Source organism: Gallus gallus, chromosome 20 (assembly GCF_016699485.2).
Source record: "Gallus gallus isolate bGalGal1 chromosome 20, bGalGal1.mat.broiler.GRCg7b, whole genome shotgun sequence".
NCBI classification, from domain to species: Eukaryota; Metazoa; Chordata; class Aves; order Galliformes; family Phasianidae; genus Gallus; species Gallus gallus.
This window is the reverse complement of record NC_052551.1, coordinates 9,956,904-9,971,243: the sequence shown is the minus strand read 5'-3', so window position 1 is coordinate 9,971,243 and position 14,340 is coordinate 9,956,904. Positions and strand designations below refer to the sequence as shown.

Here is a 14,340-nt window from a genome sequence, read left to right as displayed (position 1 = left end):
GAACCGGAAGTGGCTGCTCAGGAGGGCGGAAGTGGGGGGAGTGTCATGGCGGCGGTACCGCGGGGGTGCGGGAGCTGAGCGGGGAGGTCTGGGCTGCGGCCGTGAGAGGGCCCGGCGGCTCCAAAGGCCTCCGGCGGCGCGGTGGCGGGGTAGGGCAGAGCAGTGCCGAGCTCTCCAGGGGCTCTGATGCATTGCCGGCCGTCTGTGCGCAGCGGGAATTTCGCCGGGCTGCTTTCCGTATGATCCTGGGGCATGTTCTGAGTTCCCGGAAAGGACACAGTTAAGCACTCCTTTCTTTTGCTCGTAATGGATGAAGAGAGCCTGGAAGCAGCAATCCAGGCCTACAACGCCCAGCTGCAGCAGGTAGAGCTGGCGCTGGGGGCGGGCCAGGACCCCTCGCAGCAGTCGGACCTGATTCAGTTGCAAGAAGACTTAAAGCAGCTGATAGAACTGACTGAGTCCAGCCTGGTGGCTGTCAAAAAGAGCAAGCTGTTGGCTGCCTTAGATACAAATGCCTCCTCCTCATCCCCCCAAGTAGGTGCCCTAGAACAGCGTGTGAACCCCGACAGTTCTGCCCAGGACGAGGAGTATGCTGCCTTCAAGGAAGCCATTGCTGAGCTCGGAACTGATGATGAACCTTCAGCTGATAACAGCGAGAGATCTTCAAAGGGAAATGAAGAAAGCAAGGAGAAAAGTGAACTGAAGTGCAGCGAAGAGGAGGAAGAGTCTGACAGGGAAGAGGAGGAGGAGGAGTTGAGTGGGATGAAGGTTAAAGCGCCATACTACAGCTCTTGGGGGACGCTGGAGTACCATAATGCCATGATTGTGGGGACAGAATACTTGGAAGATGGCAGTGCGGGTGTCAGAGTGCTGTATCTCTATCCAACTCACAAGTCCTTGAAGCCGTGCCCGTTCTTCTTGGATGACAAATGCAGATTTAAGGAGAACTGTCGGTAAAGAAGAATATGGAGGGGGAGGGGGCTCATATCCTTGCTGTTGCTAAAGGTCTTGTTATTCAAAGGCAGGAACATCTGAGTGTTCCATGCTGGCTTTTGTAACCAATGGGATCTTGCCATGTTTTTAAAATCTGTTGTGTATGGTAACTGGTGGCATCAAAGAGTTGGACAGTTTTCTTCAGGTAATGCAGATATGAAGTGGAAACTCCTGTGGGCAAGTTGCAGAGATTTTGCCTGATGATTCAAATAGCTGCATTAGTCACAGATTAATGAGTTAAAACAAAAACACCAAAGGCTGTCTGTTGATGGTGCCTTTGTTCCAGCTGCATGCAGAAGTTGTAGGGTCTCCATCTTTGGAGAGCTTCAAAACTAAGCTAGGTAAGGCCTTGAGCAACCCGATCAGGCTTTGAAGTTGGCTGTGCTTTGAGCAGGAGGCTGAGCTGGAGACCTGTGTGTCTGTGTGCAATCCTCATTATCTCAAAAGATCTGTGATTTTTCAGAGATCTCTCTAGCAGGGAAAGCTTCATTCTTGGGGGGGGGGGGGGAATGCATTCTTTTATTACACAACATAAATGATACGATTATGATGAAAAATGAATGACTTCTTTAATTGAAATAATGCATGATAAACCTTCTGTGTAACTACTGATGCAGATTCATCACTGCTGACAACTCGTTTGCGTTTCCTGTCAGGAAGGAAGGGGTTTATATTTAGAGCCTTTTTCAGTGAGGTAGATCTAACTCCTTTTCTGCCTTCCCTGGCAGGTTTTCACATGGCCAGGTGGTCTCTGTGGAGGAGCTTCAGCCATTTCAGGAGCCCAATCTGAGCACCCTGGAGGTGGGCTCAGCCTGCCTGGCGAAACACAGTGATGGGATATGGTATGCTGCAAAAATAACTGGTGAGTGGTGTTTGTGGGTGTTCTGACAGAGCTGTATAGATAGAGATTGAGCACCCATGCTTAAGGAATTACAAAATATGACTATTTTTGTCAATGACAGCAAAAAACTTAGGATGTAGCTGTAGCCTTGAACTGAAAATCTGGAGATAGTTGAGAACGTGTTCTGAGTTGTGTCTGGCTTGGGAAGGGAATAGGATAGGAAGCAAAAAGGTGATATAATAGCCGTGATGTAGAAGGGAAATGATGGCATAGTCCTGAAATGCACTGAAAGGGAAGAGGCAGGTGTGGCAGGCTCTTGCTTGCATATTTGAGTAGAACTGCAGTAATCTGGGAGCTGTTGATAGAGGCTTCCCTCTGTTCTGAGAAGGGAAGGGTGAGGGTTTATTCTTTGGCAATTGCTGTGTCAGAGGGAGTAAGTCAAACTTCTTTTTAGTTCCATTTGTTGATAGCCCATCTTTCTTCATTTTTATAAGTAACTCTTTAACTAATTTAACACATGTTCCTTGGGCCTTCCTCCTCTCCCACATCATTCCCTGAAGCTAAATTTGAGAAAGCCCTCTGCAGTGTTTGCACTGAGAGCTTAATCGAACTCTTGGTTCTTGCTTTTCCTTCTGTAGATATTGACAGTGGTTACTACACTGTGAAGTTTGATTCCCTGCTGCTAAAGGAAGCTGTTGTGGAAGGAGATAGTATAATTCCCCCACTACGAAGTGAAGATGGTGCCTCATCTGCTGAATCTGATGAAGACAGTGTTGATGATTCTGGTTATGCTAAAGGTGAGAGGGTGGTGAGGGTGTGAGAAAAGTGCCTTGTGATCTGTGTCTGCCTTCTGCCTGGGACCTGGAATTACTCTCCTGGAGCTTTCATTGCAAGTGTCTCACCTCCCATGAGAGGGTGGGTAATCTCCTTCTGCGTTGCTGAAACTTAGAGAATGTTTAGTATCTGTTATGTTGCAACTGCAAAATAAAGTCTTAGTTCTGTGCAAAGTATGAGTCTGATGAAGCTCGGATGTTTCCGTGGGAGCAGGTAGAGGGCGCAGTGTTTTACAGTGGAGTTCCAGTTCTTAGGCTGTTTTTCAGGTGGGTGTGTGAGCTGAGCAAGTAAGTAAAACAGGAGACTTCTAATCTCTCTGGAACCTGTGTGGAGCTGTATAACACAAGAGTGAGAGATCCCAGGCACAGGTATTCGAACCTCCCAGTGCCTTGATGAGTAACAGCTGTGCCTGGCTTTTTACTATGGAAAGCTGACACAAACAGAGCCCAGGTGACTTCTCTGAGCATACAAAGGTAGCATTCTATCTGTGCTAGTGCCCCTGTTATGTCACAGGGACAGAGCTGTGTCCTAGAGCTCTGTAAATTTACCCCAGTGGAGATTATTGAATGCTAATAACATATAATTAGCATACTAGCCTAGAGAATCCTCATGCTATTGACATGCACTGGAGGCACTGATTAAGTATATTACATGCCACAGCGCCAAACTTTGCTGGGGTGGCATATGTTAATCTGACCATCCCTGAAGAAAGGAAAGAAAAGAAACAGAAACTTCTAGGTGATTCTGCCTGGAACTGTGAGATGATATGTGTATTAAATCAAGTGAGAGCTCTCAAGTAACCCCCTAAGTGTGTTTGTAAAAGGTGACAGCACAGTAGGAACAAATAAGGCTGGAGGAGCTGCTGAATGATTCTGTAGTGGGAGAAGTACATTGTATTGCATCAAGAAGGGTTTTCATGCTCTGGAAGGTTTTGCCAATCAGCTTTGTCTGTGTGTCACTAGTTTGTCTTTTCTGTGCTACAGTGATAGATTCCGGGGTTCCAGAGAATGGAGAATGGGCTCCTGCATGCAGTTCTTCTTTCGGTGGCTGGGAAGCCCACACTCGTGGCATTGGCTCCAAACTGCTTGTTCAGATGGGATACGAGTTTGGAAAAGGTAAGGAAAGAAGGTTCTCGTGGTGGTGTGAGAGCCTGCCTGCATCGCAGTCTCAGTCTTGTGATGGATCCTAAGGCTAGGTAAGAAGACCAGGATTTTGGATGAGGCAAAAACTTTGCTGAAGGGCATGTTAGATAAGGCTTGAGGTATGTGATGAATCACCCCTGGGTGGAAGTGTTGGTAGGCAAGAAGAGAACTATTTAATCGAAGTACAGCACATGTGTGCACCAGCCCCTGTATGGTAATAGCAAAAATTGGAGGCATTAAAAACCATGGTCAAGTTAATGATTAAAGCCGTGAGAACTGTTGAATGAGCTGTTCAAAGGCTTTAGGTAGGTAGAAAGGAACTGATTTATGAAGCTTGTGATGTCTGTGTTAAAGCATCTCCTGGCTCTAGACACGGACTTCAAAGCCTGCTAAACTAGCTTCTTACTACACAAATTGTGTGGAGCCTTGGGGGCTTTAGGAGGCCAGTCTGCTACTCGATTTATCTCAGGTTCTCCCAGAGGAACCAGACCAGTTTTAAGAAGAACCTGCCTTGAGAAGCCAAGGATGTGAGACTGAACCTTCTCTCACAGAAACTGACCTGGCTATTGGCCTTGGGCTTTTTATCACGTATCTTCTGCTGCAGAAGGCTCCTGCTGTCGATGTACATAAATGAGCTGTGGCTTGTGGCTGTTTCCCTTGACTTGGATGGTAGTTATGACATTTTGCATGTCCAAAACCTGCTTGCTTGTTCTAGGCTTGTCACTGTCAGTGTGAGTTTGTGGTGGGAACTGACTTGGAGAGGGGCTGTCCTTCCTCGTGGTAACGGCTTGGTGACTCTCATGGCTTTTCCCTCTCAGGGCTGGGGAAGAATTCCGAGGGCCGAGTGGAGCCGGTGCAGGCGGTGGTACTTCCTCGAGGGAAGTCCCTTGATCAGTGTGCTGAGGTGCTTCAGAGGAAGAAACAGGGAAGGCTGGACCCTGGCAATTCGAAGAAATCCCGAGCAAAGGGAAATAACACTGGGAGGTCCCCTGCAGGCAGCCGCAAACCGCCCCGCAATGTGTTTGACTTTCTGAATGAGAAACTGCGAGGGAAGAGCAGTGGGGAGAAGGCTGGAGGTATGGCACTGCCAGAGAGGAAAAGCAAAGAGATCTACCACGCTAGCAAAAGCACCAAGAAGGCCCTGAGCGTCCGCCTCTTCCAGACCATGGAGAAGATTGAACAAACACAGAAGGATATCAAAGGAATCCAGCAGGCCCTGGCACGCAATATTGGGCGGTACAAAAAACTTCTCTTTTGGGCTGTGGGATAAACTGAGGATTCTTGGTGCGTTTGGGTAGGGGTGGGCTTGAAATGAGGTGTGGGAGGAAGGAAGGAAACTTCTGTGTGAGACCTGGGGAGAAGCAGAGAGAGCCTTTAACGTGTCCTTCAGCCCAGCTTGGACACTGACAGGTGTGTCTGGGGTCCTTTGGGTGGAGTTCAGGCTGTGTTAAAGAGAGGAGCTCTCTAAGGAAGAGTCCCAGAGTCCTTTCCTTCCTATCCCCATCTCTGAAGTGCTGCTGCTGAGCAGCGCTGGAGGACATTTTCTAGCCCAGAGTGTGCTGAGCATCAGATACTTCCGGCCTTCAGCACGTGCCTTGGGCTGATCCCATAGGAAAGGGAAGACCCTCCTGGGATGGTGACAGACCTCTGATCTTACCGTGTAGGATGACACACTGCTGTGGTGCTTTTTGCTTTCAGACACAGCATTGCTACCGCCCAGCTGGAGGAGAAGCTGGCTAATGCACACAAGCAGCTGGGGCAGCTGCAGGCCCAGGAAGCCAGTCTGCAGCGGGAGCAGAAGAAAGCAGACACACATAAGAAGATGACTGAATTCTAGTCTCTGAGGAAGGTGTTTGACTGCAGTGGTTATCCTTCTAGCCAACTTTTGTGCTCATGGCCTCAAAGCCTGGATGAGCTATCCCGCTTCTCTGGGTCTCAGGCTGCATTCCCAGCCCAAAAACTGGGCTGAAAGCAGCAGTTCCTTAAACTAGATGCTTCTGAGCTCTGCTGGGAAGAGGAGGAGCCCACGTCTGTCCAGCGTTGAACTTTGTATAAGGACTAGCTACAAGAAATACAATTCTCTGCTATCTTGCACACTTCTTTCCCCTCATCACTGCAGTAGCCGAAGTGTGTAGCTGCTCAGATGATAACATTGCTGGCTACGAACCAGATGAGGAGGGCCTTTGAAAGCCCCACATCCTGCCATCGGTTGTGGCTTGTGTTTGCAGCCAACTGATGAACACAAGTGGAGGCAGGGTCCCAGGCACATTCTGGCAGAGCAGAAAAGGCATATGCTAGTTGAAAACAACAAAGGCAAATTGCTTCAGCTGCTCTCTACCTTCTGTTCTCTGCTACGGGGTTTATGTGAGAACTCTTAAGAGCAGTTTCTCATAAACCTAGTGTAATGCACAGACAGAAAACTGGCAGCTTAGGGTTGGGTACTAGGGGCCTCAAGCATCGTATTTCTTCAGTTTGACTGTAAGAGTATCCCTAAGACATGCTATAGCCTAACTGATTGACTTGGCATGGGAAGCTGCGTGGTTCCATGAGTGCCAAAGCTGGGGGAGTAAGACAGCAGAGTAACAGATTCTCAAACCTCCTATCTAGGAACAACGCTGCAGGGAACCTTGGGCTTCTGTCGTTACTTGAGTTTTTCAGTCTTAGACGGCTCTCCGAATGCAGATCCTTTATTAAGAAACCTCAGGACTCAGTCTCAGGTCAGACTGTGCCCTGAACGAGCACAAGGACCGGGAGGTGTGTGTGTGCTGAGCACACAGCCCTGCCTGGGAGCAGGCCAGGCGAGGTGCCCTTCCCTGCTGCATGGTCCGTCCTCTCGCAGGAGGGATGTCCTCTCCCCAAGGTTGTATTCTCTGTTGGCTGCAGCTGGCCCTTGCCCCAGAGGAGAGATGGTGATTTCATCAGACTCTCTTTCTAATGGGATTTGTGCATTGTACTTGTGTTTTTTTTTGGTTTTTTTTTTTTTAATTGTTAGTGATTTCATGCCAGTATCTTAAGGACACATTTTTTCTTAATTAAAAAAGAAAAAAAAAAATCAATTTCCTTTTATTCTGAGTCATTTTTTTTGTCTAATGGAAAGCTTTGCTTCCTTAATGCCACCTTTTTTATCTGTTTCTGAGAAAATTATGAAGCTGTCAGCTTGGGCAGAACTGCATCACCTTGTGGGGCCAGGCCTGTCTGATTCACTGCCAAGCTAACCAGAAAACCTACGGCTGACGGAGATACCATCAGAGCTGATATGTGATTGAGCATCACTGCAGACACACCTCAGCAAACAAAGAGCAGCAGCAAAAACAGACAAGTTTAATATCTTCAGGAAACCTCTCGGAGTGCCTCTTTCCTCCTGGAAAGCGATGGGATTCTGCTGTGATGGGCAGTGTGGAAGGTGGCGTGGGCTGCCTCGAGCACATCGCATCCTCTGTTTGTAACTCATTTGGCTGTAGTCTCTCCATTGTTCCGAATTCGTGCTCTCCACACTCTGGGTTTAACTCAGGGGTTTAACAATGGCTGCTCAGTGCCCTCCCTGATGTCTGCTCGTTTCCCACACACGAGTGTTGAGTGTTGACAAGGATTTATGCGCCCAGCTTAGCATGGGTGCTTGTTGGAGTGGCCCATGGCTGATGAGCTGGGCAGAGTAACTCCTTGGTGTGCTTTGTGCCCCGATGCTGTTTGGTATTTCACAGTTGGACACGTTAGCCCTGTGTCTCTGTCGAGCTCTATTTTGACCCCTTGTGTTTTCCCACAGCTTCACTTTTCAGACTTCCACTCACATGGCTGCTGCCTCCCACCCAGGACACATCCCTGGTGAATAAAGGTTGACTGATTATTTTTTTTCCTCTGCCCTTTTAAGGCGCTGTTTGTTTGCAAGGTAATGACTACATGTGGCAACCCCTTCTTTCCTTACGTTCACCTGCAGCCACACAGCTGGCTCCAAAACCAGCTCTGCAGGAGCAGAGAGCGGCAGAGGGTGCTCTTGTGAGCTGGGTGCCTGCAGAGCCTGCTCACAGCCAAGGCGGGGAGAAGCCCAGCCTGCTGCTGGGTGAAACAACAAGCTCTGCAGGTCAGGAAGCTGTGGTCTTGTGCTGCATGGTGTCTGCACAGAGCTGCCTGCCGAGAGCGAGCTGAAGAGTGGGAGAGCTTGGATCGAGATGCTCGGGATGCTCGGGAGCCCCTGGTGAGGAGTGGTCTTGTGGTTTAAAGGAGACAAAGTCCTCCAGGTTGACTGGCATGGAAGCAGGCATGGCTGGATTCCCGTTCTTCTCGCTCACCGGCTTCTGAGGCTCTGCAAAGTAAGTGATGGTCCCTTTCTCTCCTGGCAAACGTGTCTGCGATTGAACCGGGGCTGGGAAATGCTTAATCCGTGTGGGAACTGCAGCGCTGTCTGAGATGCTGCTGCAGCCAGCCAGACTGGACAGGCAGGATTCCTATTCTCAGTGCTGCGGAGTTGAAGCATCGGCTGGGTGAAGCTGCAGGGAGGTGTGCGGGGTTTGTGCGTGGTGCTGGTGGCATTGGGGCTGGGAAAGGAGGCAAAGGTCTCGAACGCAGCAGCACCGCTTGGGCTTGAACTGTTGGTTGCATCCAGAACAGCTCTGGGGGAAATGCTGAGCTCCGGGGAGCGGGGCACTATGGAGGCTGTGTGTGATCACTGAAACAGCCTCTCATCAGTGTGAGATGAGGTACAGCTGTGCTGGATGTGGGGGCACAGAGGGAGGCAGGAGATCTGGGCAAACACACCTCCTGCATCCCCTGGTGCTGTGTTCTGGAGCGTGCCGTGGTCTGCACTGCTGGCGTTGGATCTTAGAAGTGCTCCTCCAAGCTTTGTGAGGTTTGGGTCTGGTGTTTAGGGGGTTTTTTTTGGCCCTTTTCTAAGTTATCTCAATGGGAGCTCAGAACCCCTCTCAGAGCTGCAGGAGGGGCAGTGCAGAGGCTGAGCACTCATGCCTGCCCCTCCTTGGAAACGTTCTTCAGCTTCACTAATGGCATCCCCTTGTCTTGGGCAGGCTGAGTGCTGTTGACTAACGGTTACGAGGCTTTTGCTTTTCATAACCGGGGACCGAAAACCCCCTACTTCTGCTTGGTGGGGCTTCTTTCGGTACAACTCCCCAGGGCACCGCGCTGCGTTGGCTGTGGCCCCGTTGGCCATCATGGATGGGAAGCTCTGTGCCGGCTCTGGTTCCCCACGGCAGCTCTGCAGACCCTCCTCTCGTTCCCATGTTGTGTCGGCGCAGCATTATCTGCCCCAATGAATCACGCCGGGCAAAATCGTCAGCAGCAGAACTTAAATCGACAGGAAATCAAATTTCGTTGTCATGAGGCCCAGCTGAGGAACTGGAGCTTTTTGTAACACGGCTTTCGGAGCTGAAAAACCCTCATATCCTGGAGTAAGAAGCCGGGCTCGGTGCTGGTGCTGAGGCATCGTGACATGGGGTGATCCCCCAGCGCATGCCATGCCCACGGAGCTGCAGCCACCTCCAAAGCAGTGGGGCGGATGGGAATGCTGTCTGCTGCAGCTCCTGCCCTGAGAGCAGCCCCGGGACCTGGTGAGCCGTGGCTTTATTAGCAGGAAGCTGAGCTGCTGAACAGTCTGTTGGCATCTCTGTCCTGCATACCTGCTCGGTCTGAGCGTTGGGCTTCCAGGTGTTGGGTCCCGAGTTGGTCACTCTTGGCCATTGGTAGAGCCAGCGCCCTGTGCCCGAGGGGGCCATTCCCAATGGGTGCAGAACCCAAACGTGCCACAGAGGGTAAAAAATGGACCATTTTTTAGGTCAAAAACACAGGAGCAACCACAGACCTCCCGCGCAGCGGAGAGGGCGGGCAAAGTAGGTCAGGAGAAGTGCTCTGAGTTAACTTCAGCTGAAGAGCCTCATTCTCAGATCCGAACAGCTCGGGGATGGCCGTGGGCTGAGCCGACCCCACGTGTGCTCATCTCAGCAAGAGAAGATGGCCCTTCAATCGCCATTCACCTCCAGCCACCATTCCTGGGTATCGCTCTGCTAAGTCCCAGCGCCTCTCCCTGCTGCCGCCCCGGGTGCAGCCACCCCTGCAGCCTCTGATCCTCTGTAATGAGCCAAACGAGTCCAGCCGGGACCGTCTGGAGTGCTGCAGGTCACACATCATGCGTGCTCAGACAGCGAGCGGTGCCGTCTAATTAAAACACCGTGGAGGGAGGGGAGCTCCTTCCCAGCTCTGATGTGAGCCGGTCTGCCCAGTCAGTGTCTCCAACCTCCCGTCTCCATTTCCACGTGGAAATAATGGCTCTCCGGGGGTGAAGACTTTGAGTCGGCGGCGTTTCCGAAGGTGTGGGAAGGTCTCAGATTGACACCCCGGGGCCTTTTTGGGGTGTGCGGAGCAACGAGCGGCCGCTGTGACATCGATGCTGGGGATGTGGTGGCGGTTTGGCAGCACGGCAGTGGCCGGGCAGGGACAGGAACGGTGCCACGGGATTTTCCTGGTGTTGGATGGATGGTGACTGCCACGAACCGCTCTGCACTCCTCCATTCTGGGAAGCAGAATCCTCTCTGTGTCCCCTGAGTCGCACCATGGCCCCCAGCACGGTTATGGTGCCGTCAGCGGGGCTGTTGCCGGCACCCTACGTGACCTCACCAAATGGTTCCCGGCTCTTCTGACCCCGTGCCGTGGTCACTGCCCAGCCCTGGTGTCCCTGGAGCGTGCTGACAATTTGGGGTGCCTCTGGGGCTTCTCCTTTGTAAGATCTCGAAAGCAACGTGGGAGATGAATTCTGTGCTGCTCCTTTTCTAAAAGGAACCAACATCCGGAGCAGCACAGCCTCCAGGAGGGCGGCAGAGGGGCCGAAAGCAGTCCCTGGTGGCTGTTCCTGCAGAGGCTGTGGGCAGCATCTGGGCAGCCCCCTGCCCAGCAGCCACACTGTGGGGTCCCGGCAGGGAATAGGGCGCTGGGCATGGGGTGCTGAGAGCACTGTCCCCGTGCATGGCCCCACTTGTGTTTTCTCTCCCCAGAGCTTGGCCCTGCAGCACTCACAGAAGCGGTTCGCCATGGCTGTGACCCACGGTGAGGGGCTGCTGGGACCCCCACCCCTGGTGGCCCTTGCTGTCCTGGCCCTGCTCGGAGGCCTGGTCTACCTGTGCACCCTGTGTGCTGCCTGCCGACGGTATGCGCCTGGCGATGCGGTGTGCTTTAGGGCTGCTCCCCACAGCCAGACCCCTGCTGCAGCCTCGGTGTGCACCGAGGGGGGAGGCCTGCACCCAAAAGAGCTGGTCCCAGCTGGGGGGGAGGCTGTGGCGGTGATGCTGGGGGTGGGTGTGGAGTGGATGGATGTCGAGTGGGTGAATGGTGGGGCAATGCTGGGGGGGGTGCTTACAGGATGCTGATGTGATGCAATGGGGTTTTGAGGGTTTCTGGGCACTGGAGCTGTGCACCCAGCTGGGTGCAGGATGTGCACGAGCTCCCAGCAGCACTGCCCCCGCTGCAGTCTGGTGGAGGGGCAGGGGATGGGTTTGGGGTGAGGGCTGCACAGCGATTCCCATTGGAGCCGGGTTGAGCTCCCAGGCAACCGCTGTCTTACCGCCACTCAGTCCCACTTCTCCCACAGCCATGGCAGGAGAAAGAAGGTCCCTCCGGACGGCGTGAAGCTGGTGGATGAGGTAAGGGTGTGTGCAGGGCCGGGGGGAGCTCTGGGTGTCCTGCCCTGACAGCGTGCCTTTCCCCGTTGCAGTCCCGGCTCAGACAGACACAGCTGCGCTCGCTCAGCAAGTCGGACACGAGGCTGCATGAGCTGTACAGCCTGAAGGCCAAGAACAGCAGTGAGTGTGTGCAATCCCCAGCATCCCACCCCACGCACCCTGTGCTGCAGTGCAGTGACCCCATGTCCCATCTCCTCCCTGCAGACCAGCGCCCGGCCAGCCTGGATTTCCCCCTCTCCTCACTGCCCCCCGACTCCCTGCACAGCTCCGTCCTCCTGCACCGCCAGCTGCCCCAGATCCCCAGCTCTGAGCCCACGGCCCCCGACCAGACCTATTCCAACCTGCTCTTTGCCCCACCGCATCGTGCACCCCCGGACACGCTCTACGAGTGCCTGGCAATGGGGGAGGACGATGCACCTACTGCCACTGGGACCCCAGCATCCCCCCCGCCCCGGCTCGGGCAAGGGGCTGCCGACTATGCCTGTATCCGGAAGGTGAAGAAGATGGTGCCAGAAGAGCAGGAGGGGGCCGTGGCAGAGCCCTCTGCAGCCCCACAGTGCTGGGAGGGTGCAGGCGATGTGCCCCGTCTGAAGGTATGGCACTGGGGGGGGGGCCATAACACCACTTCCTTAACTCATGGGTGCAGAGAAGGGCGTGCAATGGGATATTCTACTGTTCCAAGTGTGTTTTGGGGGATTGGGGTGGAGCCCTGATGCAGGTAGAAGATGCGCAGAGCACTGTCCTGGGTGATGCAAAGAGTGGTGCCCATGGATACGGGGGTATCATCATCCTACCAGGGCTGTGGGGGCCTAGGGGTGCCCTGAGGGGGTTCCCAGGGTCATCCACCTCCAGACCATCCTTCTCCCTCTGCAGCTGGAAGATATGTACTCAACGGTGTGCAAAGCCACCAAGAAGAGGAACCATGGCCCTGCAGCATCCCCCAGGGACGGGGGATCCGGGCGGTCACCCCCACCCCATGAGGAGCCCCCCCCAGCCGCCTGCTGGCCCACGGCCCCCTCCGAGCCCTGCTATGAGGCCATCAATGACAGAGCCTGGGCTGCGCGTGGCCCTGAGCCGGACTATGAGGCTGTGGATGTTCACTGGAAGAAGGCAGCAAAACGGGACCGGCCGGGGAAGCCCTCCCTGCAGGACAACCTCTATGAGAGCGTTGGCGATATGTGGGGAGGGGAATCTCGGGGAGGTGCTGGCTGGACCACTGCCAACGGGCTGCAGGTGTACATCACCAACCTATAGCAATCCCGACGCGGGCGGGCAGATGGATGGACGGACGGACGGACAGATGGACGGAGGTTGGGCGCTGCGGCTCTGCCCCATGCGGTGGGGATGGGGCACACAGCTGTGCCAAATGTGAGCTCTGTATATATTTGATGTTACTTTTCTTTAAGCATCCTTGTCCTGTCCCACCTGGTGCCAGCAGGTCGGCACCGGGATGCCCCGGATGGGCGGTTACGGTGGGATGCCTGGAGCTGCCTCTGGTGGTCCACGGGAGCTCCGGTTGTGGGATGGGGCCGTTGCCATGAGGTGGCCCCACGCATGGACTGTGGGACCGGGTCACCTATCGGCAGGGATGCTGGGGCAGAATGGGGCCCTTCCAGCACCGGGAGCCCCGAGCAGCTCCGCTCCAGCTCCCAACATCCCCAAAGTTACTGAGGGACGGCTGCACGTCCCCGTTGTCCATTGGTGCTTTCCACCTCCATCACTTTTGGGCACCTGTGACACCTCCGTGAGCAGCATCCTACAAACCCATCGCGATATCGTTTGTGCTGCTGGTAAGAAAACACCCTTCAACTCCATCCCGAACGCTCCCCCCTGGTGGCACCATGGCGGGGTCACAGTGCTGTGCCGCTCCAAAACACCCGCATGGGTGCAGCCACCAGGCGCTGCCCCAGTGGGGCCGGGCAGGGTCGTGCCACAGTGGTGCCAAAGCCGGGGCTCTGCCCACCCTGACGCTGCAGCACAGGAGGGAAGGAAGGAAGGAAGGAAGCCGTGCGCCCACCACCCCCAGGTTTGCCCTCGATCGAAGAGCTGAAAACCGAAAACGCGGCGCTCAGCAGAAAGCCGGGACGTGACGCCCTCTGCACGGGGAGGAACGGGGTGCTGCGCCGGGTGCCAAACCGCAGCGTGCACTGAGCACAGCCGGGCCCATCCCCCTGCGAGATGGGGGCCCGATAGGAAAGGGCACGGGGCGGGGCACGGGGATGCTGCGCACGTGGGCTCGGTGCTGCGCTGCTGCGTGTCCCTGCCCCGTTTTCTCTGTCTCTATTTTCACCACCTTCTCCCTCCTCTTTTCCCCATTCCCCTTTTCCGCATCCCTATTTTCCCCACGTCTCCTTTTCTCCGTCCCCATCTTCTCCTTCCCCATCTTCTTCACCCCCCTTTCCCCATCCCTCTCTTTCCCCATCCCTCTCTTTCCCCATCCCCTTTTCTCCAGACCCCCCTTTCCCCTCCCTTATTTTCTCCACCCCATTCCCCATCCCACCACGTCCTGCACGGTGCAGTGCTGTATGCCATGCGGTGTTGCCTGCTCTGCTTCACACTGTATGGTGCTGTACGCATGGGCAGGAGAAGGGCATGGGGTGCAGCACCATACAGTGTGAAGCATAGCAGCACCCCAGCTCGTAGGGCCTCCATACAGCCCCCGATGCCCTATAGCCCCATGTCCCACACAGCCCCACAGTGCACCCTACACCCCCCTTGTGCAATGCACCCAAGGTGCCGGCTCGGTTGCACAATGTGGGCTTGATTGCTCTGGTGTTAACCATTAACCCAAGGTGGGGGGCGGCTGGGGGGAGACCCTGTCCTGCTGCCACAACCCCTGGTAGCTGCACCC

The 14,340-nt window shown here is 54.3% G+C and overlaps 2 protein-coding genes across 3 annotated transcripts; both read left to right on the top strand.

Annotated features, from left to right (window-relative positions):
* The first annotated feature begins 23 nt into the window (after window positions 1-23).
* ZGPAT (zinc finger CCCH-type and G-patch domain containing) lies at window positions 24-7,663 on the top strand. The gene is made up of 6 exons (XM_004947125.4): window positions 24-953; window positions 1,722-1,855; window positions 2,473-2,631; window positions 3,652-3,783; window positions 4,629-5,046; window positions 5,509-7,663. The coding sequence occupies exons 1-6, from the start codon at window positions 307-309 to the stop codon at window positions 5,645-5,647; spliced, it is 1,629 nt and encodes a 542-aa protein (XP_004947182.2). The 5' UTR covers window positions 24-306; the 3' UTR covers window positions 5,648-7,663.
* Window positions 7,664-7,907: 244 nt separating this feature from the next.
* On the top strand, window positions 7,908-12,894 carry LIME1 (Lck interacting transmembrane adaptor 1). 2 transcript variants are annotated; one of them, XM_040650977.2, is made up of 7 exons: window positions 7,908-8,117; window positions 8,829-10,125; window positions 10,806-10,957; window positions 11,399-11,450; window positions 11,522-11,609; window positions 11,694-12,082; window positions 12,363-12,894. In XM_040650977.2, exons 3-7 carry the CDS (start codon window positions 10,842-10,844, stop codon window positions 12,741-12,743), a joined length of 1,026 nt encoding a protein of 341 aa, XP_040506911.1. In that variant the 5' UTR covers window positions 7,908-8,117; window positions 8,829-10,125; window positions 10,806-10,841; the 3' UTR covers window positions 12,744-12,894. The 2 variants fall into 2 exon arrangements, with proteins under 2 accessions (XP_040506911.1, XP_015152091.2); XM_015296605.4 differs by lacking the exon at window positions 8,829-10,125.
* The last annotated feature ends 1,446 nt before the right edge of the window (window positions 12,895-14,340 follow it).

Bases quoted from the DNA above. Each gene is read 5' to 3' on its own strand.
- LIME1 (XM_015296605.4), top strand. From the start codon at position 10,842: ATGGCTGTGACCCACGGTGAGGGGCTGCTGGGACCCCCACCCCTGGTG. The intron at 10,958-11,398 runs GTATGCGCCTGG...CTTCTCCCACAG, and splicing joins CTGTGTGCTGCCTGCCGACG to CCATGGCAGGAGAAAGAAGG. The intron at 11,451-11,521 runs GTAAGGGTGTGT...TCCCCGTTGCAG, and splicing joins GCGTGAAGCTGGTGGATGAG to TCCCGGCTCAGACAGACACA.
- ZGPAT (XM_004947125.4), top strand. From the start codon at position 307: ATGGATGAAGAGAGCCTGGAAGCAGCAATCCAGGCCTACAACGCCCAG. The intron at 954-1,721 runs GTAAAGAAGAAT...CTTCCCTGGCAG, and splicing joins AGATTTAAGGAGAACTGTCG to GTTTTCACATGGCCAGGTGG. The intron at 1,856-2,472 runs GTGAGTGGTGTT...TTCCTTCTGTAG, and splicing joins GTATGCTGCAAAAATAACTG to ATATTGACAGTGGTTACTAC.